At 41.2% G+C, this 17,926-nt stretch overlaps 1 protein-coding gene across 1 annotated transcript in view; it reads left to right on the top strand.

The window, feature by feature from the left end:
* KIF13B (kinesin family member 13B) overlaps positions 1-17,926 on the top strand; it is a 654,496-nt gene that overhangs the window by 276,769 nt on the left and 359,801 nt on the right. Inside the window, exon 9 of the mRNA XM_053709534.1 lies at positions 2,450-2,562. Coding sequence (XP_053565509.1) covers positions 2,450-2,562 — 113 coding nt within the window. The remainder of the gene's footprint in view (positions 1-2,449; positions 2,563-17,926) is intronic.

The following is a 17,926-nucleotide window of genomic DNA, read 5'->3' as shown; positions in this document are numbered from 1 at the left end:
TAAACTGCCCCTTTAGGGTACATCCTGCATCTCAATAAAAAAGAATGAAACAAATTTGATAATAGAAGTAAATTAGAAAGTTGTTTAAAATTGCATATCTATCTGAATCATGAAAGGGAAGTTAATGCTTAATATCCCTTTAATACAGTAGTATCGCTAAAGCAGCGTTACATTTTTACTAAATGCATTTTAAATAATATAAGCATATTACAAACATGCTTCTAATCAAGTTTGAAATGCATTCCTTTGCTAATCAAATTTAATTAAGATGTCATTAAAACTGTTTTTTGTATGACAAAAGCAATATTTGTAAAACGTGATCTTTTATTGAGGCTTTCCGTGGTCCCTTTAGGTTGTTTTCCTTAATTTAGATTATTAAAGATTGTCATACTTGGAATATATTGCAATACTTCAAAATCATTACATTTCAAATAATTTGCATACGTGGAATGTTTCATTTTTTGCCTAATTCATCTTTTTACTAGCTTCAAGTACTGTGAAATGAAGCATCGTATAGGGAAGGAACTCTTCGCGCTCCTATCATAATACACAGAATTACTGCGCAAATGAAAGCATTTTGTTCGCCAAAACATGACCCTTCCTCAAATTAGTGTCAATAGTTCACTTTTTTTTTTCGCTGTATAATTTGAGACTCTGCTGGCTGTTCTACCCCTCACCTTGATGAACTCGCCAAGTAGTCATAGCAAATAAAGCTTTTTAACTGAAGATCAAAAATCTTTCATCAGAAGCAGAGGACATCTATATAATTGGACATCTAGTTTTGTAGCTGTGAATAGACAGGCAATTAGACAAACTGTTAGTTGCACAAAGCTGCTGTCACCACTTGCATTGCAGAATACAAGCTTGCTATGTAAGTGTACATTGTAATGTCAACAGTTCTGCCAGTGTTAGAGTAAAATAGCAATGCTTTGTGTAAATAATTGGTTTCCCTGAGGTTCCTATATAGCTTGGGGACTGAAGCAATTTCCCAGGCTCACATTCATCCCCTCTCAAAATTTGTGCTACTTCCACATATAACTGACTCCCTTCTCTTATCTCTGGCACCAATCATAGTCCATATTTACCAGCTAAATCAATACTGCAGTATGCAAATATCTTCTTCCTTTTAAAAGAGAGCATTTAAAAAGGAAGTGGTGTATATTAGTTACGTTGCTTAATAAACGTACATTTACACATCTTGTCAGACTTGTCCCAGTCTACATCTACAGTTGTTGGAGTTGTCACTGTCAGCCATTGACTAATGAATACCTAGCTGGAGAGCACGCATTTCCTTTTAGACTTAATTAAAACGACTTTAAAAGCGTGCAATCACAAACCTTTTTTTTTTTTTACATGAAAGGGAATATTTTTGTACAATGTCCCTTAAATAGCATCATCTAACACATAAGTAACATTCATATTCTGTATCTCAAACCTCATCTACAATTACTGTTCATTCATTCCCTCTCTGAATTGTAGAAAATGTTTCTCTTAATCTTTACCACAATTTACCATTTTTTTTTTAATAAAAACTGCTTTGAAGAGATTGCTAGCTGTCTATCAGATGGAGGTAATTTTATCCACTTTATATTCAACATGTGTATTTTATAAACATGTGCAAAAAATAGTTATAACCATTCTCAATTCATTTTTTAATCTGCCTTATGTTCACAATAAAAAAAAATTCTGCTGTGGTAAAGAATAAATGTACAGTTTCTTTTCAGTATAATTTAAAAAATATTTTTTAAAAAAAAAAATTTAGATATGTAGACTGGAGACAGTCTAGTCAAAAATTAAACTTACATGATTCAGATAGGGCATGCAATTTTAAGCAACTTTCCAATTTACTTTTAAAATCAAATTTGCTTTGTTCTCTTGGTATTCTTAGTTGAAAGCTAAACCTAGGTAGGCTCATATGCTAATGTCTAAGCCCTTGAAGGCCGCCTCTTATCTAAATGCATATGACGGGTCTTCACAGCTATAGGGCATTAGTTCACGTGTGCCATATAGATAACATTGTGCTCACGCCCGTGGAGTTACTTATGAGAGGGCACTGATTGGCTAAAATGAAAGTCTGTCCAATGAACTGAAATAAGGGGACAGTCTGCAGAGGCTTAAATACAAGGTAATCACAGAGGTAAAAATGATATTAATATAACTATGTTGATTATGCATAACTGGGAAATGGATAATAAAGGGATTATTTATCTTTTTAAACAATAAAAATTCTTGAGTAGATTGCCCCTTTAATGCAGTTATGCAGATGCCAAAATAATGGAGTATTGCAGTAAGTAGTAATTGTTTTCTGTTTAAAAGTTTATGGTCTTCTTTAGATCTGAAATAATACTGATAATATGATTGAATGTGTTGCTATTGCATATAAGTATTTTAGCATAAATAGATGTATATTTACTATCAAATGCTATGAATTAAAATATTTATTTTCCAGACATCAGGTGAGAAAGTCAGTAAGCTGAGCTTGGTAGATTTAGCGGGCAGCGAAAGAGCCACAAAGACAGGGGCAGCAGGGGACCGTTTGAAAGAAGGAAGCAACATCAATAAGTGAGTGTTCAGACAAGCACATATGAGTGTATATTTATTTGTGGGGTTAATTGCAAAGATTAATGTGTGCTATGTGCTTTCTGTAAAAACGTCACTATCTGTAAATATTTGGCACATGATCTAGGTAAGCTGAAGTGCAGGACTAGATCGCTGCAGTCCAGGAAAACAAGATTATTCCCAGAAACGCAAAACTAAACATGTGCCAAGTTTTTATCCATGTGTGCTATATAAATAGGGGTGGAGTTGCGAAATTGTGTGAATTTGACAAGCCTGAAAGATTCAGAAGCTTTTTATTGCCATCCTAATATTATTTGTCTCAGGAAAGTATACCAGTATCACACAGCATGTCCTATCCTAAAAAAAAAATCTACTTGTACCCTGTGAGTTCTCTTTTATTAGTGCTGTAAAGGGTTAATATAATTTGCTTCCTTGTGAAGGTTTAGCATTAACCTCTAGGACTCTTCAAATGCCTATCTCAAGAGTGGCTGGGGGCTACCTGGTACAGTATGAATATTCACCTTCCGTAATCTGGAAGTCATTTATTCCTTTTTAAAACTATATTTGTTTGTTTGTTTTTTTTAATGTCCTTGCTGTAACAGAGAACAAGTTGCTGATGACATGTGTGGTTTATCGTTCAACTTGGAGTTTTAGTTTTGTATTTTTCCTATGGCATGGAGAGTCCACAAAACATTCTAATTACTAGTGGGATATTCACTCCTGGCCAGCAGGAGGAGGCAAAGAGCACCCCATCAGAGCTGTTAAGTATCACTTCTCTTACCCATAACCCCCAGACATTCTCTTTGCCTTGATCACGGGAGGATGGCGAAGATTGTGTCTGAAGATTTGAATCCTTTTAATGGATACTTTTCCCTGCAAGCAAGGATTCTCTGCTGTGTCCATGTCAATTTCATTAGTAAGAGTAATGGTGGCTATTAGCAGTTAGAAGACGGCGAGGTAGTCTTTGCTTAAACTTCTAACATTATTGCTACCCCTATTATAGAAAGCTCTGTTCTTTCTTTTCTAGGTAGATATGGTGAAGCTACCATACCTCATAAAACAGCTCCTGTCTGACAGAGCAGGATCCACAGGTAAGTGCTTTCCCTTCTAGGTTTGAAGGTACCGGCACTATAAGGGTTCAATCCTTGTGGAAAGTTTTTAAATCTGTTTTAGGGGCACTGCTTTTATGTGAAAAGAGGCATAATTTTTTATTGGGGGCTCAGAGATGGGAGAGTGTATGAAGTGTTTGACAGGTGTTTGTTTTACTTCTTACTTGTTGCAATCACTTTTCAGCTCCGCTTATTGGCCCAATCACTTTTGCTGTGTTGCTGTTGGTTTTCACTCCGTTTTTGTTTGATGCAATTAAAAATTTTCTATTGCGGTCACGTGACCTCTCCTCGCCACTTCCGGTTTTCGGCTTCTCTCTTCAGATCGGAGTTTGCCGCAGCAAGTGGAGGCTGTATTTTCTTCTATCTACAGTGGCAAGTGGTTTTGGGTTGTTCCGGTAACAAGGAGGTGTTTTTTGCTACCGGGTGTGTCCATTTTTTTTTTGTGCTAGTGAGATAGCAACTTCTAAAAGGGGTAAGTAAGACCTCAGCAGAGCTGAGGGTTTTAAGTGCTTATTTAAGTTTTATTGCTTAATATAAATAAAGTTAATTTGGCATTTTTAATTTTTTTTTGTTAATTGGGAACTGATACCCAATTATGGACACTAATACTGAAGTTGATTGATTTGAAAAATGCTTATTGTGTTTGGAGGCTAAGATATTTCATCCTGTACAGTTTTGCTCTTTATGTTTAAATAAAACTTTAAAGTTTAAAGATAAGATGTCTCTCCCTGAGCCTCCTGTCTCTCAGGATAGTGTTATCCTAGCTACACCTCAGCTTTCCCCTCAAGCTTCCCACACAGTGCCCTGCGGTTCCTCTCAACCTCCAGGGGTTTTTTTTTTCATTTTTTTTACCTGGGGATTTCGCTGCGCAAATTACTTCTGCTGTTTCTGTAGCTTTATCAGCTTTTCCAAAGGTTTCTGGTAAACGAAAGAGGACATCTAAAAATATTGATGTTAGTAAAGCTGCGTTAGTCAGTTTGTCTCAATGGTCTGATGAGGATGATTCTTCAGTGGCTTCTGAGGGGGAATTGTCAGATTCTGATACTGTAGTGATAAATTCTGCAGATTCAGAAGAGATTAATTTCAGATTTAAATTAGAATACCTTTTAAAGGAGGTTCTTGCTACTTTGGAAAAATCCAAATCTGTTGCGGAGAATCCAAATAGGTTTAGTAAGCTTACTAGGGTATATGATGTACCCTCATCTGCTGAAGTATTTCCAGTTCCAGACCGTATGGCAGATATTATAACTCAGGAATGGGATAAACCAAGGATTACTTTTCCCCCGTCCCCTGTTTTTAAAAAGATGTTTCCTGTTGCTGACTCTATTCGTGACTTGTGGCGCACGGTGCCCAAGGTAGAGGGAGCTATCTCTACTCTGGCTAAGAGAACTACTATTCCTATTGAAGGTAGTTGTTCTTTCAAGGATCCCATGGATAAGAAGCTTGAGGCTTTTTTGAATAAGATGTACATTCATCAGGGATTACAGTGGCAATCTGTTGCTAGTATTGCTACAATTGCAGGGGCAGCATCTTATTGGTGCAATGATTTATCTAATCTTATCCTAGAAAAGACTACTACAGAGGAGATCCAAGACAGGATCAAGGCTCTCAAGCTAGCCAATACCTTTATTTGTGATGCCAACATGCAAGTTCTTAGGTTGGGTGCTAAGATTTCTGGTTTTTGTTTTAGCTTGCAGAGCTCTCTGGTTAAAATCTTGGTCTGCAGATGTTACATCCAAGTCCAAGCTTTTATCTCTGCCTTATAAGGGTAAAATCTTGTTTGGACCTGGTCTGGCAGAAATGATTTCTGACATTACAGGTGGAAAGGGTTCTTTCCTGCCTCCAGGATTAAAAGGGTTGCCAGAATTCTAATTTCTCCAACATAGGTGTGTCCGGTCCACGGCGTCATCCTTACTTGTGGGATATTCTTTTCCCCAACAGGAAATGGCAAAGAGCCCAGCAAAGCTGGTCACATGATCCCTTCTAGGCTCCGCCTTCCCCAGTCATTCTCTTTGCCGTTGTACAGGCAACATCTCCACGGAGATGGCTTAGAGTTTTTTGGTGTTTAACTGTAGTTTTTATTATTCAATCAAGAGTTTGTTATTTTAAAATAGTGCTGGTATGTACTATTTACTCTGAAACAGAAAAGAGATGAAGATTTCTGTTTGTAAGAGGAAAATGATTTTAGCAACCGTTACTAAAATCGATGGCTGTTTCCACACAGGACTGTTGAGAGGAATTAACTTCAGTTGGGGGAAACAGTGAGCAGACTTTTGCTGCTTGAGGTATGACACATTTCTAACAAGACGATGTAATGCTGGAAGCTGTCATTTTCCCTATGGGATCCGGTAAGCCATTTTTATTACATAAAGAAAAAAAGGGCTTCACAAGGGCTTTTAAGACTGTAGACATTTTCTGGGCTAAAACGATTGATATATAAGCATATTTTAATACTTCATAGCTTTGAGGAATTATTTTATTCTTGGGAATTATGTAAAATAACCGGCAGGCACTGTATTGGACACCTTATCCTCTAGGGGCTTTCCCTAATCATAGGCAGAGCCTCATTTTCGCGCCTCTATTGCGCACTTGTTTTTGGGAAGCATGACATGCAGATGCATGTGTGAGGAGCTCTGATACATAGAAAAGACTTTCTGAAGGCGTCATTTGGTATTCCCCTTTGGGCTTGGTTGGGTCTCAGCAAAGCAGATACCAGGGACTGTAAAGGGGTTAAATATAAAAACGGCTCCGGTTCCGTTATTTTAAGGGTTAAAGCTTTCAAATTTGGTGTGCAATACTTTTAAGGCTTTAAGACACTGCGGTGAAATTTTGGTGAATTTTGAACAATTCCTTCATACTTTTTCACATTTGCAGTAATAAAGTGTGTTCAGTTTAAAATTTAAAGTGACAGTAACGGTTTTATTTTAAAACGTTTTTTGTACTTTGTTATCAAGTTTATGCCTGTTTAACATGTCTGAACTACCAGATAGACTGTGTTCTGTATGTGGGGAAGCCAAGGTTCCTTCTCATTTAAATAGATGTGATTTATGTGACACAAAATTTAGAGAAAATGATGCCCAAGATGATTCCTCAAGTGAGGGGAGTAAGCATGGTACTGCATCATCCCCTCCTTCGTCTACACCAGTCTTGCCCACACAGGAGGCCCCTAGTACATCTAGTGCGCCAATACTCCTTACTATGCAACAATTAACGGCTGTAATGGATAATTCTATCAAAAACATTTTAGCCAAAATGCCCACTTATCAGCGAAAGCGCGACTGCTCTGTTTTAGAAAATACTGAAGAGCATGAGGACGCTGATGATATTGGTTCTGAAGTGCCCCTACACCAGTCTGAGGGGGCCAGGGAGGTTTTGTCTGAGGGAGAAATTTCAGATTCAGGGAAAATTTCTCAACAAGCTGAACCTGATGTGATTACATTTAAATTTAAATTGGAACATCTCCGCGCCCTGCTTAAGGAGGTGTTATCTACTCTGGATGATTGTGAGAATTTGGTCATTCCAGAGAAATTATGTAAAATGGACAAGTTCCTAGAGGTCCCGGGGCCCCCCGAAGCTTTTCCTATACCCAAGCGGGTGGCGGACATTGTAAATAAAGAATGGGAAAGGCCCGGCATACCTTTCGTCCCTCCCCCTATATTTAAGAAATTGTTTCCTATGGTCGACCCCAGAAAGGACTTATGGCAGACAGTCCCCAAGGTCGAGGGGGCGGTTTCTACTCTAAACAAACGCACCACTATACCCATAGAAGATAGTTGTGCTTTCAAAGATCCTATGGATAAAAAATTAGAGGGTTTGCTTAAAAAGATGTTTGTTCAGCAAGGTTACCTTCTACAACCAATTTCATGCATTGTTCCTGTCACTACAGCAGCGTGTTTCTGGTTCGATGAACTAGAAAAGGCGCTCAATAAAGATTCTTCTTATGAGGAGATTTTGGACAGAATTCATGCTCTCAAATTGGCTAACTCTTTCACCCTAGACGCCACTTTGCAATTGGCTAGATTAGCGGCGAAAAATTCTGGGTTTGCTATTGTGGCGCGCAGAGCGCTTTGGCTAAAATCTTGGTCAGCGGATGCGTCTTCCAAGAACAAATTGCTTAACATTCCTTTCAAGGGGAAAACGCTGTTTGGCCCTGACTTGAAAGAGATTATTTCTGATATCACTGGGGGCAAGGGCCACGCCCTTCCTCAGGATAGGTCTTTCAAGGCCAAAAATAAACCTAATTTTCGTCCCTTTCGCAGAAACGGACCAGCCCCAAGTGCTACGTCCTCTAAGCAAGAGGGTAATACTTCTCAAGCCAAGCCAGCCTGGAGGCCAATGCAAGGCTGGAACAAAGGTAAGCAGGCCAAGAAACCTGCCACTGCTACCAAGACAGCATGAGATGTTGGCCCCCGATCCGGGACCGGATCTGGTGGGGGGCAGACTCTCTCTCTTCGCTCAGGCTTGGGCAAGAGATGTTCTGGATCCTTGGGCGCTAGAAATAGTCTCCCAAGGTTATCTTCTGGAATTCAAGGGGCTTCCCCCAAGGGGGAGGTTCCACAGGTCTCAATTGTCTTCAGACCACATAAAAAAACAGGCATTCTTACATTGTGTGGAAGACCTGTTAAAAATGGGAGTGATTCATCCTGTTCCATTAGGAGAACAAGGGATGGGGTTCTACTCCAATCTGTTCGTAGTTCCCAAAAAAGAGGGAACATTCAGACCAATCTTAGATCTCAAGATCCTAAACAAGTTTCTCAAGGTTCCATCGTTCAAAATGGAAACCATTCGAACAATTCTTCCTTCCATCCAGGAAGGTCAATTCATGACCACGGTGGATTTAAAGGATGCGTATCTACATATTCCTATCCACAAGGAACATCATCGGTTCCTAAGGTTCGCATTTCTGGACAAGCATTACCAGTTTGTGGCACTTCCGTTCGGATTAGCCACTGCTCCAAGAATTTTCACAAAGGTACTAGGGTCCCTTCTAGCGGTGCTAAGACCAAGGGGCATTGCAGTAGTACCTTACTTGGACGACATACTGATTCAAGCGTCGTCCCTTCCACAAGCAAAGGCTCACACGGACATTGTCCTGGCCTTTCTCAGATCTCACGGGTGGAAAGTGAACGTAGAAAAGAGTTCTCTATCTCCGTCAACAAGGGTTCCCTTCTTGGGAACAATAATAGACTCCTTAGAAATGAGGATTTTTCTGACAGAGGCCAGAAAATCAAAACTTCTAAACTCTTGTCAAATACTTCATTCTGTTCCTCTTCCTTCCATAGCGCAGTGCATGGAAGTAATAGGTTTGATGGTAGCGGCAATGGACATAGTTCCTTTTGCGCGAATTCATCTAAGACCATTACAACTGTGCATGCTCAGTCAGTGGAATGGGGACTATACAGACTTGTCTCCGACGATACAAGTAGATCAGAGGACCAGAGATTCACTCCGTTGGTGGCTGTCCCTGGACAACCTGTCACAGGGGATGAGCTTCCGCAGACCAGAGTGGGTCATTGTCACGACCGACGCCAGTCTGGTGGGCTGGGGCGCGGTCTGGGGACCCCTGAAAGCTCAGGGTCTTTGGTCTCGGGAAGAATCTCTTCTCCCGATAAATATTCTGGAACTGAGAGCGATATTCAATGCTCTCAAGGCTTGGCCTCAGCTAGCAAAGGCCAAGTTCATACGGTTTCAATCAGACAACATGACGACTGTTGCGTACATCAACCATCAGGGGGGAACAAGGAGTTCCCTGGCGATGGAAGAAGTGACCAAAATCATTCAATGGGCGGAGACTCACTCCTGCCACTTGTCTGCAATCCACATCCCAGGAGTGGAAAATTGGGATGCGGATTTTCTGAGTCGTCAGACATTTCATCCGGGGGAGTGGGAACTCCATCCGGAAATCTTTGCCCAAATTACTCAATTGTGGGGCATTCCAGACATGGATCTGATGGCCTCTCGTCAGAACTTCAAGGTTCCTTGCTACGGGTCCAGATCCAGGGATCCCAAGGCGACTCTAGTAGATGCACTAGTAGCACCTTGGACCTTCAAACTAGCTTATGTATTCCCGCCGTTTCCTCTCATCCCCAGGCTGGTAGCCAGGATCAAGCAGGAGAGGGCATCGGTGATCTTGATAGCTCCTGCGTGGCCACGCAGGACTTGGTATGCAGACCTGGTGAATATGTCATCGGCTCCACCATGGAAGCTACCTTTGAGACGAGACCTTCTTGTTCAAGGTCCGTTCGAACATCCGAATCTGGTCTCACTCCAACTGACTGCTTGGAGATTGAACGCTTGATCTTATCAAAGCGAGGGTTCTCAGATTCTGTCATTGATACTCTTGTTCAGGCCAGAAAGCCTGTAACTAGAAAAATCTACCACAAAATATGGAAAAAATATATCTGTTGGTGTGAATCTAAAGGATTCCCTTGGGACAAGGTAAAAATTCCTAGGATTCTATCCTTTCTTCAAGAAGGTTTGGAGAAAGGATTATCTGCAAGTTCTTTGAAGGGACAGATTTCTGCCTTGTCTGTGTTACTTCACAAAAAGCTGGCAGCTGTGCCAGATGTTCAAGCCTTTGTTCAGGCTCTGGTTAGAATCAAGCCTGTTTACAAACCTTTGACTCCTCCTTGGAGTCTCAATTTAGTTCTTTCAGTTCTTCAGGGGGTTCCGTTTGAACCCTTACATTCCGTTGATATTAAGTTATTATCTTGGAAAGTTTTGTTTTTGGTTGCAATTTCTTCTGCTAGAAGAGTTTCAGAATTATCTGCTCTGCAGTGTTCTCCTCCTTATCTGGTGTTCCATGCAGATAAGGTGGTTTTGCGTACTAAACCTGGTTTTCTTCCGAAAGTTGTTTCTAACAAAAACATTAACCAGGAGATAGTCGTGCCTTCTTTGTGTCCGAATCCAGTTTCAAAGAAGGAACGTTTGTTGCACAATTTGGATGTAGTTCGTGCTCTAAAGTTCTATTTAGATGCTACAAAGGATTTTAGACAAACATCTTCCTTGTTTGTTGTTTATTCTGGTAAAAGGAGAGGTCAAAAAGCAACTTCTACCTCTCTCTCTTTTTGGATTAAAAGCATCATCAGATTGGCTTACGAGACTGCCGGACGGCAGCCTCCTGAAAGAATCACAGCTCATTCCACTAGGGCTGTGGCTTCCACATGGGCCTTCAAGAACGAGGCTTCTGTTGATCAGATATGTAAGGCAGCGACTTGGTCTTCACTGCACACTTTTACTAAATTTTACAAATTTGATACTTTTGCTTCTTCTGAGGCTATTTTTGGGAGAAAGGTTTTGCAAGCCGTGGTGCCTTCCATCTAGGTGACCTGATTTGCTCCCTCCCTTCATCCGTGTCCTAAAGCTTTGGTATTGGTTCCCACAAGTAAGGATGACGCCGTGGACCGGACACACCTATGTTGGAGAAAACAGAATTTATGTTTACCTGATAAATTACTTTCTCCAACGGTGTGTCCGGTCCACGGCCCGCCCTGGTTTTTTAATCAGGTCTGATAATTTATTTTCTTTAACTACAGTCACGACGGTATCATATGATTTCTCCTATGCAAATATTCCTCCTTTACGTCGGTCGAATGACTGGGGAAGGCGGAGCCTAGGAGGGATCATGTGACCAGCTTTGCTGGGCTCTTTGCCATTTCCTGTTGGGGAAGAGAATATCCCACAAGTAAGGATGACGCCGTGGACCGGACACACCGTTGGAGAAAGTAATTTATCAGGTAAACATAAATTCTGTTTTTCGTTTCCTTTCGTAACTTTAAGGGACAGAAGTCTTCCTTTTCCTCTTCCAAGTCGGATCAATCCAAGTCTTCTTGGAGGTCCAGTCACCCTTGGAATAGGGGTAAGCAAGCTAAGAAGCCTTCCGTTGATTCTTAATCCACATGAAGGGGCCGTCCCCGATCCTGTAGTGGATCAAGGAGGGGACAGACTTTCTTTTTTTCAGCAGACTTGGATAAGCATTGTTCCAGATCCTTGGACCATAGATATAGTATCCCAAGGTTACAGAATAGGATTCAAATCTTGTACTCCAAGGGGCAGGTTCCCCCTGTCAAGGTTATCTGCAAATCAGATAAAGAGAGGCGCCTTCTTAGACTGTGTAAAGGACCTATCATCCCTGGGAGTGGTCCAGTTCCCCTAGGGGAACAGGGTCTAGGATTCTATTTAAATATATTTGTAGTTCCCTAGCAGAAGGGCACTTTTCCTCCCATTCTGGACTTAAAGTGTCTCAATCAATTCCTCAGGGTAGACCATCCAGTCTATTCTTCCTTTGATCCAAAAGGGTCAGTTCATGACAACCATACATCTGAAGGACGCGTATCTTCATGTTCCTATTCACAGGGATCATTACCAGTATCTAAGGTTTGCCTTCCTGGACAAACCTTTCCAGTTTGTTGCCCTTCCTTTTGGCTTTGCTACAGCTCCCAGAATATTTACAAAGGTTCTGGGGGCTCTTCTGGCAGTGGTGAGGTCCCAGGGTATTGCTGTGGAGCCTTAACTAGATGACATTCTAGTTAAAGCGCCATCTTTTCAACTAGCAAGATCTCATACCAATATGTTGTTGTCTATTCTACGTTCCCACGAGTGGAAAATGAATCTGGGAAAGAGTTACCTTGTTCCAGATACAAGGTTTTGTTTCTTGGGAACAATCATAGATTCCCTGCCCATGAAGATCTTTCTGACGGACGTCAGAAAATCCAAGCTTCATGTTTCTTGCCTGTCTCTCCAGTCTGCTATTCGTCCATCTGAAGTTTAATGCATGGATGTGATTAGACTAATGGTTGCCTCCATGGACATCATTCCTTTTGCTCTGTTACATCTGAGACCTGTGCAGTTATGCATGCTCAGTCAATGGAACGGGGACCACTCAGATCTCACACAGAAGATCATTTTGGATTCTCCAACAAGAGTCTCACTTTCATGGTGAGTTTCACAGTACCATCTGTCTCAGGGCACATGCTTCCTGAGGCCTTCCTGGGTGATTGTGACCACGGACGCCAGCATGTTAGGCTGGGGAGCAGTTTGGGGTTTCTTAAAGACACAGATTCTGTGGACTCCAGAGAAGTCGTCTCTTCCAATAAACATCTTGGAGTTAAGAGCAATTTTCTATGCTTTAATATCTTGGCCTCAACTAGCTTTGGTCCGATTTAACAGATTTCAGTCAGACAACATCACCTCGGTGACCTACATGAATCACCAGGGAGGAACCCGGAGTTCCTTGGCAATGAAGGAGGTGTCTCGCATTCTCCAGTGGGCGGAGTCTTACGATTGCCATCTCTCTGCCATCCTCATATCATGGGTGGACAACTGGGAGGCGGATTTTCTAAGTAGGCAGACTTCATCCCGGAAAGTGGGCTCTCCCCCCAGAGGTTTTCACAATGATAACTCTCAGGTGAGGGGTTCCGGAGTTGGATCTGATGGCGTCTCGTCAAAACGCCAAGCTTCCAAAGTACAGTTCAAGGTCAAGAGATCCTCAAGCCGTTCTGGTAGATGCTCTAGCGGTTCCTTGGAGCTTCAATCTAGCATACCCATTTCCTCCGTTTGCATTGCTTCCACAAGTAATTTCTCACATCAAACAGGAAAGAGCTTCTGTGATTCTAATAGCTCCTGCATGGCCTCGCAGGATCTGGTTCGCGGATCTTTTCCGCCGTGGAGGTTACCTTTCAGGAAGGACCTTCTACTTCAGGGTCCCGTTCTTCATCCAAATCTGTTTTCTCTGAAGCTGACTACTTGGATATTGAATGTCTAAGTTTGGCTAGAGGTGGCTTCTCGTAGAAAGTCATAGATACTATGCTTCAGGCTTGTAAACCGGTTACTCTCAGAATTTACCATAGAGTATGGTGTAAATACCTTAATTGCTGTGATTCAAAAGGTTTTTCTTGGAACAAAGTAAGGGGTCCTCAAATGTTGGCTTTTCTTAAGGAGGGCCTGTAGATGGGTTTGTCAGTCAGTACTTTGAAGGGTCAGATTTCTGTTCTGTCTATTCTTCTGCATAAACGTCTGGCAGTTCTGCCAGTTGTTCAGGCCTTGTTCAGGCCTTGGTCAGAATCAGGCCTGTGTTTAAATCTGTTGCTCCTCCTTGGAGTCTTAGCCTTGTTCTTAGAGTTTTGCAGCAGGCTCCGTTTGAGCCGATGCATTCTGTTAGTATTAAATTACTATCTTGGGGGGGCGGAGCCAACAACCAAGCTGAGTAGACGTGTTTGAGAGAGCTCCTGCAGAAATTTACTCAATACTCTTGCAAATGGGGACCAATCCTAGGCAATTTACCCCAAATTTAACTTAATACAAGCAGGTCTACCTCTCCATTGATTGTGGGATTTCTTGCTTTATTTGTATAGCAGATTTTCCTTCAGACTGCCATTACCAACTCGGAAAATCCCGGGCCTCTGCGGCCTACTACAGTTATGACGACAGTTATGGTGGAAGGCTATTCAGCAATTCATGAGAATTTATGGGAGCTAGCTGTACAGATGTCAGCAAATTTCGAGGACATATCAATTAGCTTAAGGGCCATTGTGGAACAAAAGGAGTTCAGGAGTCATGACGGACCAAGTGATGTGAGTATCCCGACACACACAGAAAAACCTCTCTTGCGAAGGGACCTGCCTGCGGAGGTGGTGGCAGAAGGTTTTATTTGTGCACATGGTGTTCCCGTAAGCTACAATGATTGTGTACTTGATGCGACCGGTTCTATGAGACAGACAATGATGGCACGGATGGAGCTTTTTAGCGACATACCTCCTACGATTCGTGACTGGAAGGAGCCATTACCGCTACTCTACAGCGTTGCAACTGAGGACACAGATCAGTCAGGGGTGAGGATACTTCCCGCGGAGACCGCTGGTACTTATGAGGCTCTGTGGGGCTACAACTGCTCCATATATAGTGTTTTACTTCCTTTGGGGAGTAGCGATCTAGCTGACCACCTGCCCTTACATAAGGGTGCCTTGAGGCTGCATTTCTCCGGGTTGGTGCTGTGGGCTCGTGATATGTCATATCTGAATGGTGTTTACCGTTTTCTTTGGAATGTTTGTACAGTCATAGGTTAAATTATTTTATCTTATATAGATGGGATTGCCGGAACATATGCATATATGACTAATCCACCCTAAGCGACTCTCTAGTTTAACTGTTATGAGTTTGATTACGAGTAACTCATTTGGACCTTGTCCCCTACTAATACTAACTTAGAAGCTCTTTTACTTTACAACCTCTGGTACCCCAAGAAGCAAGAATGAGCAGATGACATAGGCATCAGTTTATGGATACATCTTCCCAGAACTAGTTTAAACCACATGTTTGTATATCTTCAAATAGTTTTCTTGGCATCTTTCAAATGTATTATTTATTTTCTATATTCATAATGCTCCCACATTATTGTAAAAGATATGTACTGCATTTCTACTGCATATTTTGTATTATAACAGATGGGTATGTGTGTGCTTTCTATTCTAAAGGCACTAGACAAGTAGTAGGCAGTAGGAATCATAGGAGAAAAGAACTCCTCACTGTTCTGTATGTTCACCTAAACCTGTTCTACTGGTTGCGGCCGAACCAGTGGATTTAACATTACTTGCTTAAATGGAGGTGAGGTGAGGTACATTTGAGAGTTAGTGTAGATATTAAAAGTATTATTTTGATTATCCAGATACGCCTCTAGTTAAGAATGGTTTCTCTGAAGGTTCAAATGGGAATTGTGGATATACTCATTTTATATGATATTTTATACATATATTTGCTCTATTTAGATTGTATTCTTCCTCTCCCCATTGTTAATCATATAATTGCAGAGTAATACTTATTGGGGAGTTTTATTGCTCTCTGCACCTCCCCCCCTCCTCATACCCACAACCAATAATATATATATAGTAGCAAAACCATTATTATCTGTATGGGTGAGGGTGGCATACCCAGTATTTAGGCTGGGATTTACACAAAGTGGCTAGGGTCCACTATTTCAAGTTACATTTTGTTTATCTATAGATTTTAGAATTCAACCTTGTCTCAAATTGTAATATAGCTATCATTTACTAATTTACATTCATGTTTTAGAAGCACTTATCAGTTGAAAAATATTTTGTTTGATCAAGAGTCCAAGAATATATACATTATGTGTCATGGTTCAGAAGTGACCGCATAACATTCTAGTTATATTTCCTCCAGCTATTCAAGATTTATGGTATAGGTTCAAGTGTAACCTATATATTTCTAGGGAGGTCTACAAAACTATATATCATCACAGACTACCTCCATTGATACTAATTAGTGTGTTGGGGTCAAAGAGTGGCCTACTAAAGTCATAGGAGGTCCTTATGAATATATAAAAAGAGGTCTTAGTGTCATATGTTTATTATTAATTGGCCTATATACCTTTATTTGAATTTGTGTGTTTTGCGATACCTATAGTGAAATACCAGGTGTTTATATTCTTATCACTTGGCCATTGCTAAGTACGTGTGTGTTTTGCGATACCTATAGTGAAATACCAGGTGTTTATATTCTTATCACTTGGCCATTGCTAAGTACGTGATGTCAGCTCTGTGTACTAAGGAAGTGTGTTTAAGGTATATAAAAGGTATAGTTATGTATATTTATACACTATATGGCTGTTACCCAAGAAAGAGTTATTACAAGTGAAAAAAATATATATATATTATCTTGGAAGGTTTTGTTTCTTCTTGCTATTTCTTCTGCTCGCAGAGTTTCCGAACTTTTGGCTCTGCAGTGTGATTCCCCTTACCTTATTTTTCATGCTGATAAGGCGGTCCTTCGTACTAAGCTGGGGTTTCTCCCTAACATAGTGTCGGATCGCAATATTAACCAGGAAATTGTTGTTCCTTCTTTTTGTCCTAACCCTTCTTCCTAGAAGGAACGTCTTTTGCATAACTTGGATGCGTGCTCTTAAATTTTACCTTCAAGCAACTAAAGATTTTCTGCAGACTTCTGCCCTGTTTGTTTTCTCTGGTAAGCTTAGGGTTCAGAAGGTCACTTCTACACCTCTTTCTCTCTGGTTGAGAAGTGTTATCCGTTTAGCTTATGAGACAGCTGGATAGCAGCCTCCTGAGAGAATTACGACTCATTCCACTAGAGCTGTTTCATCTTCATGGGCTTTCAAAAATGAAGCTTCTGTGGAGCAAATCTGTAAGGTTGGCCACCTGGTCCTCTATTCATACTTTTTCCAAATTCTACAAATTTCATAGTTTTACCTGAGCTGAGGCTTTTGGGAGAAAGGTTCTTCAAGCAGTGGTGCCTTCAGTTTAGGTCCGACTATCTTGTTCTCCCTCCCTATTCATTCTGTGTCCTCTAGCTTGGGTATTCGTTCCCATTAGTAATTAGAATGTTTTGTGGACTCTCCATTCCATAGGAAAGAAAACAAAATTTATGCTTACCACGGCCCACCCTTAGTCAAATTAAGACAGCAGTTTTTTTGTCTAGTCCTCAGGCACCTCTATACCCTTGTGTTATCTTCTTTTCTCCAACATAGGTGTGTCCGGTCCACGGCGTCATCCTTACTTGTGGGATATTCTCTTCCCCAACAGGAAATGGCAAAGAGCCCAGCAAAGCTGGTCACATGATCCCTCCTAGGCTCCGCCTACCCCAGTCATTCTCTTTGCCGTTGCACCGGCAACATCTCCACGGAGATGGTTAAGAGTTTTTTGGTGTTGGCCTCTCGTCAGAACTTCAAGGTTCCTTGTTACGGGTCCAGATCCAGGGATCCCAAGGCGACTCTAGTAGATGCACTAGTAGCACCTTGGACCTTCAACCTAGCTTATGTATTCCCACCGTTTCCTCTCATTCCCAGGCTGGTAGCCAGGATCAATCAGGAGAGGGCTTCGGTGATCTTGATAGCTCCTGCGTGGCCACGCAGGACTTGGTATGCAGACCTGGTGAATATGTCATCGGCTCCACCATGGAAGCTACCTTTGAGACAGGACCTTCTTGTTCAAGGTCCATTCGAACATCCGAATCTGGTTTCCCTCCAACTGACTGCTTGGAGATTGAACGCTTAATTTTATCAAAGCGTGGGTTTTCAGATTCTGTAATAGATACTCTGATTCAGGCTAGAAAGCCTGTAACTAGAAAAATTTACCATAAAATATGGAAAAAATATATCTGTTGGTGTGAATCTAAAGGATTCCCATGGAACAAGATAAAAATTCCTAAGATTCTATCCTTTCTACAAGAAGGTTTGGAGAAAGGATTATCTGCAAGTTCTCTGAAGGGACAGATCTCTGCTTTATCTG

Source organism: Bombina bombina, chromosome 4 (genome assembly GCF_027579735.1).
Source record: "Bombina bombina isolate aBomBom1 chromosome 4, aBomBom1.pri, whole genome shotgun sequence".
NCBI classification, from domain to species: domain Eukaryota; kingdom Metazoa; phylum Chordata; class Amphibia; order Anura; family Bombinatoridae; genus Bombina; species Bombina bombina.
The sequence above is the reverse complement of the archived record's forward strand: the minus strand, read 5'-3'. Positions and strand labels throughout refer to the sequence as shown.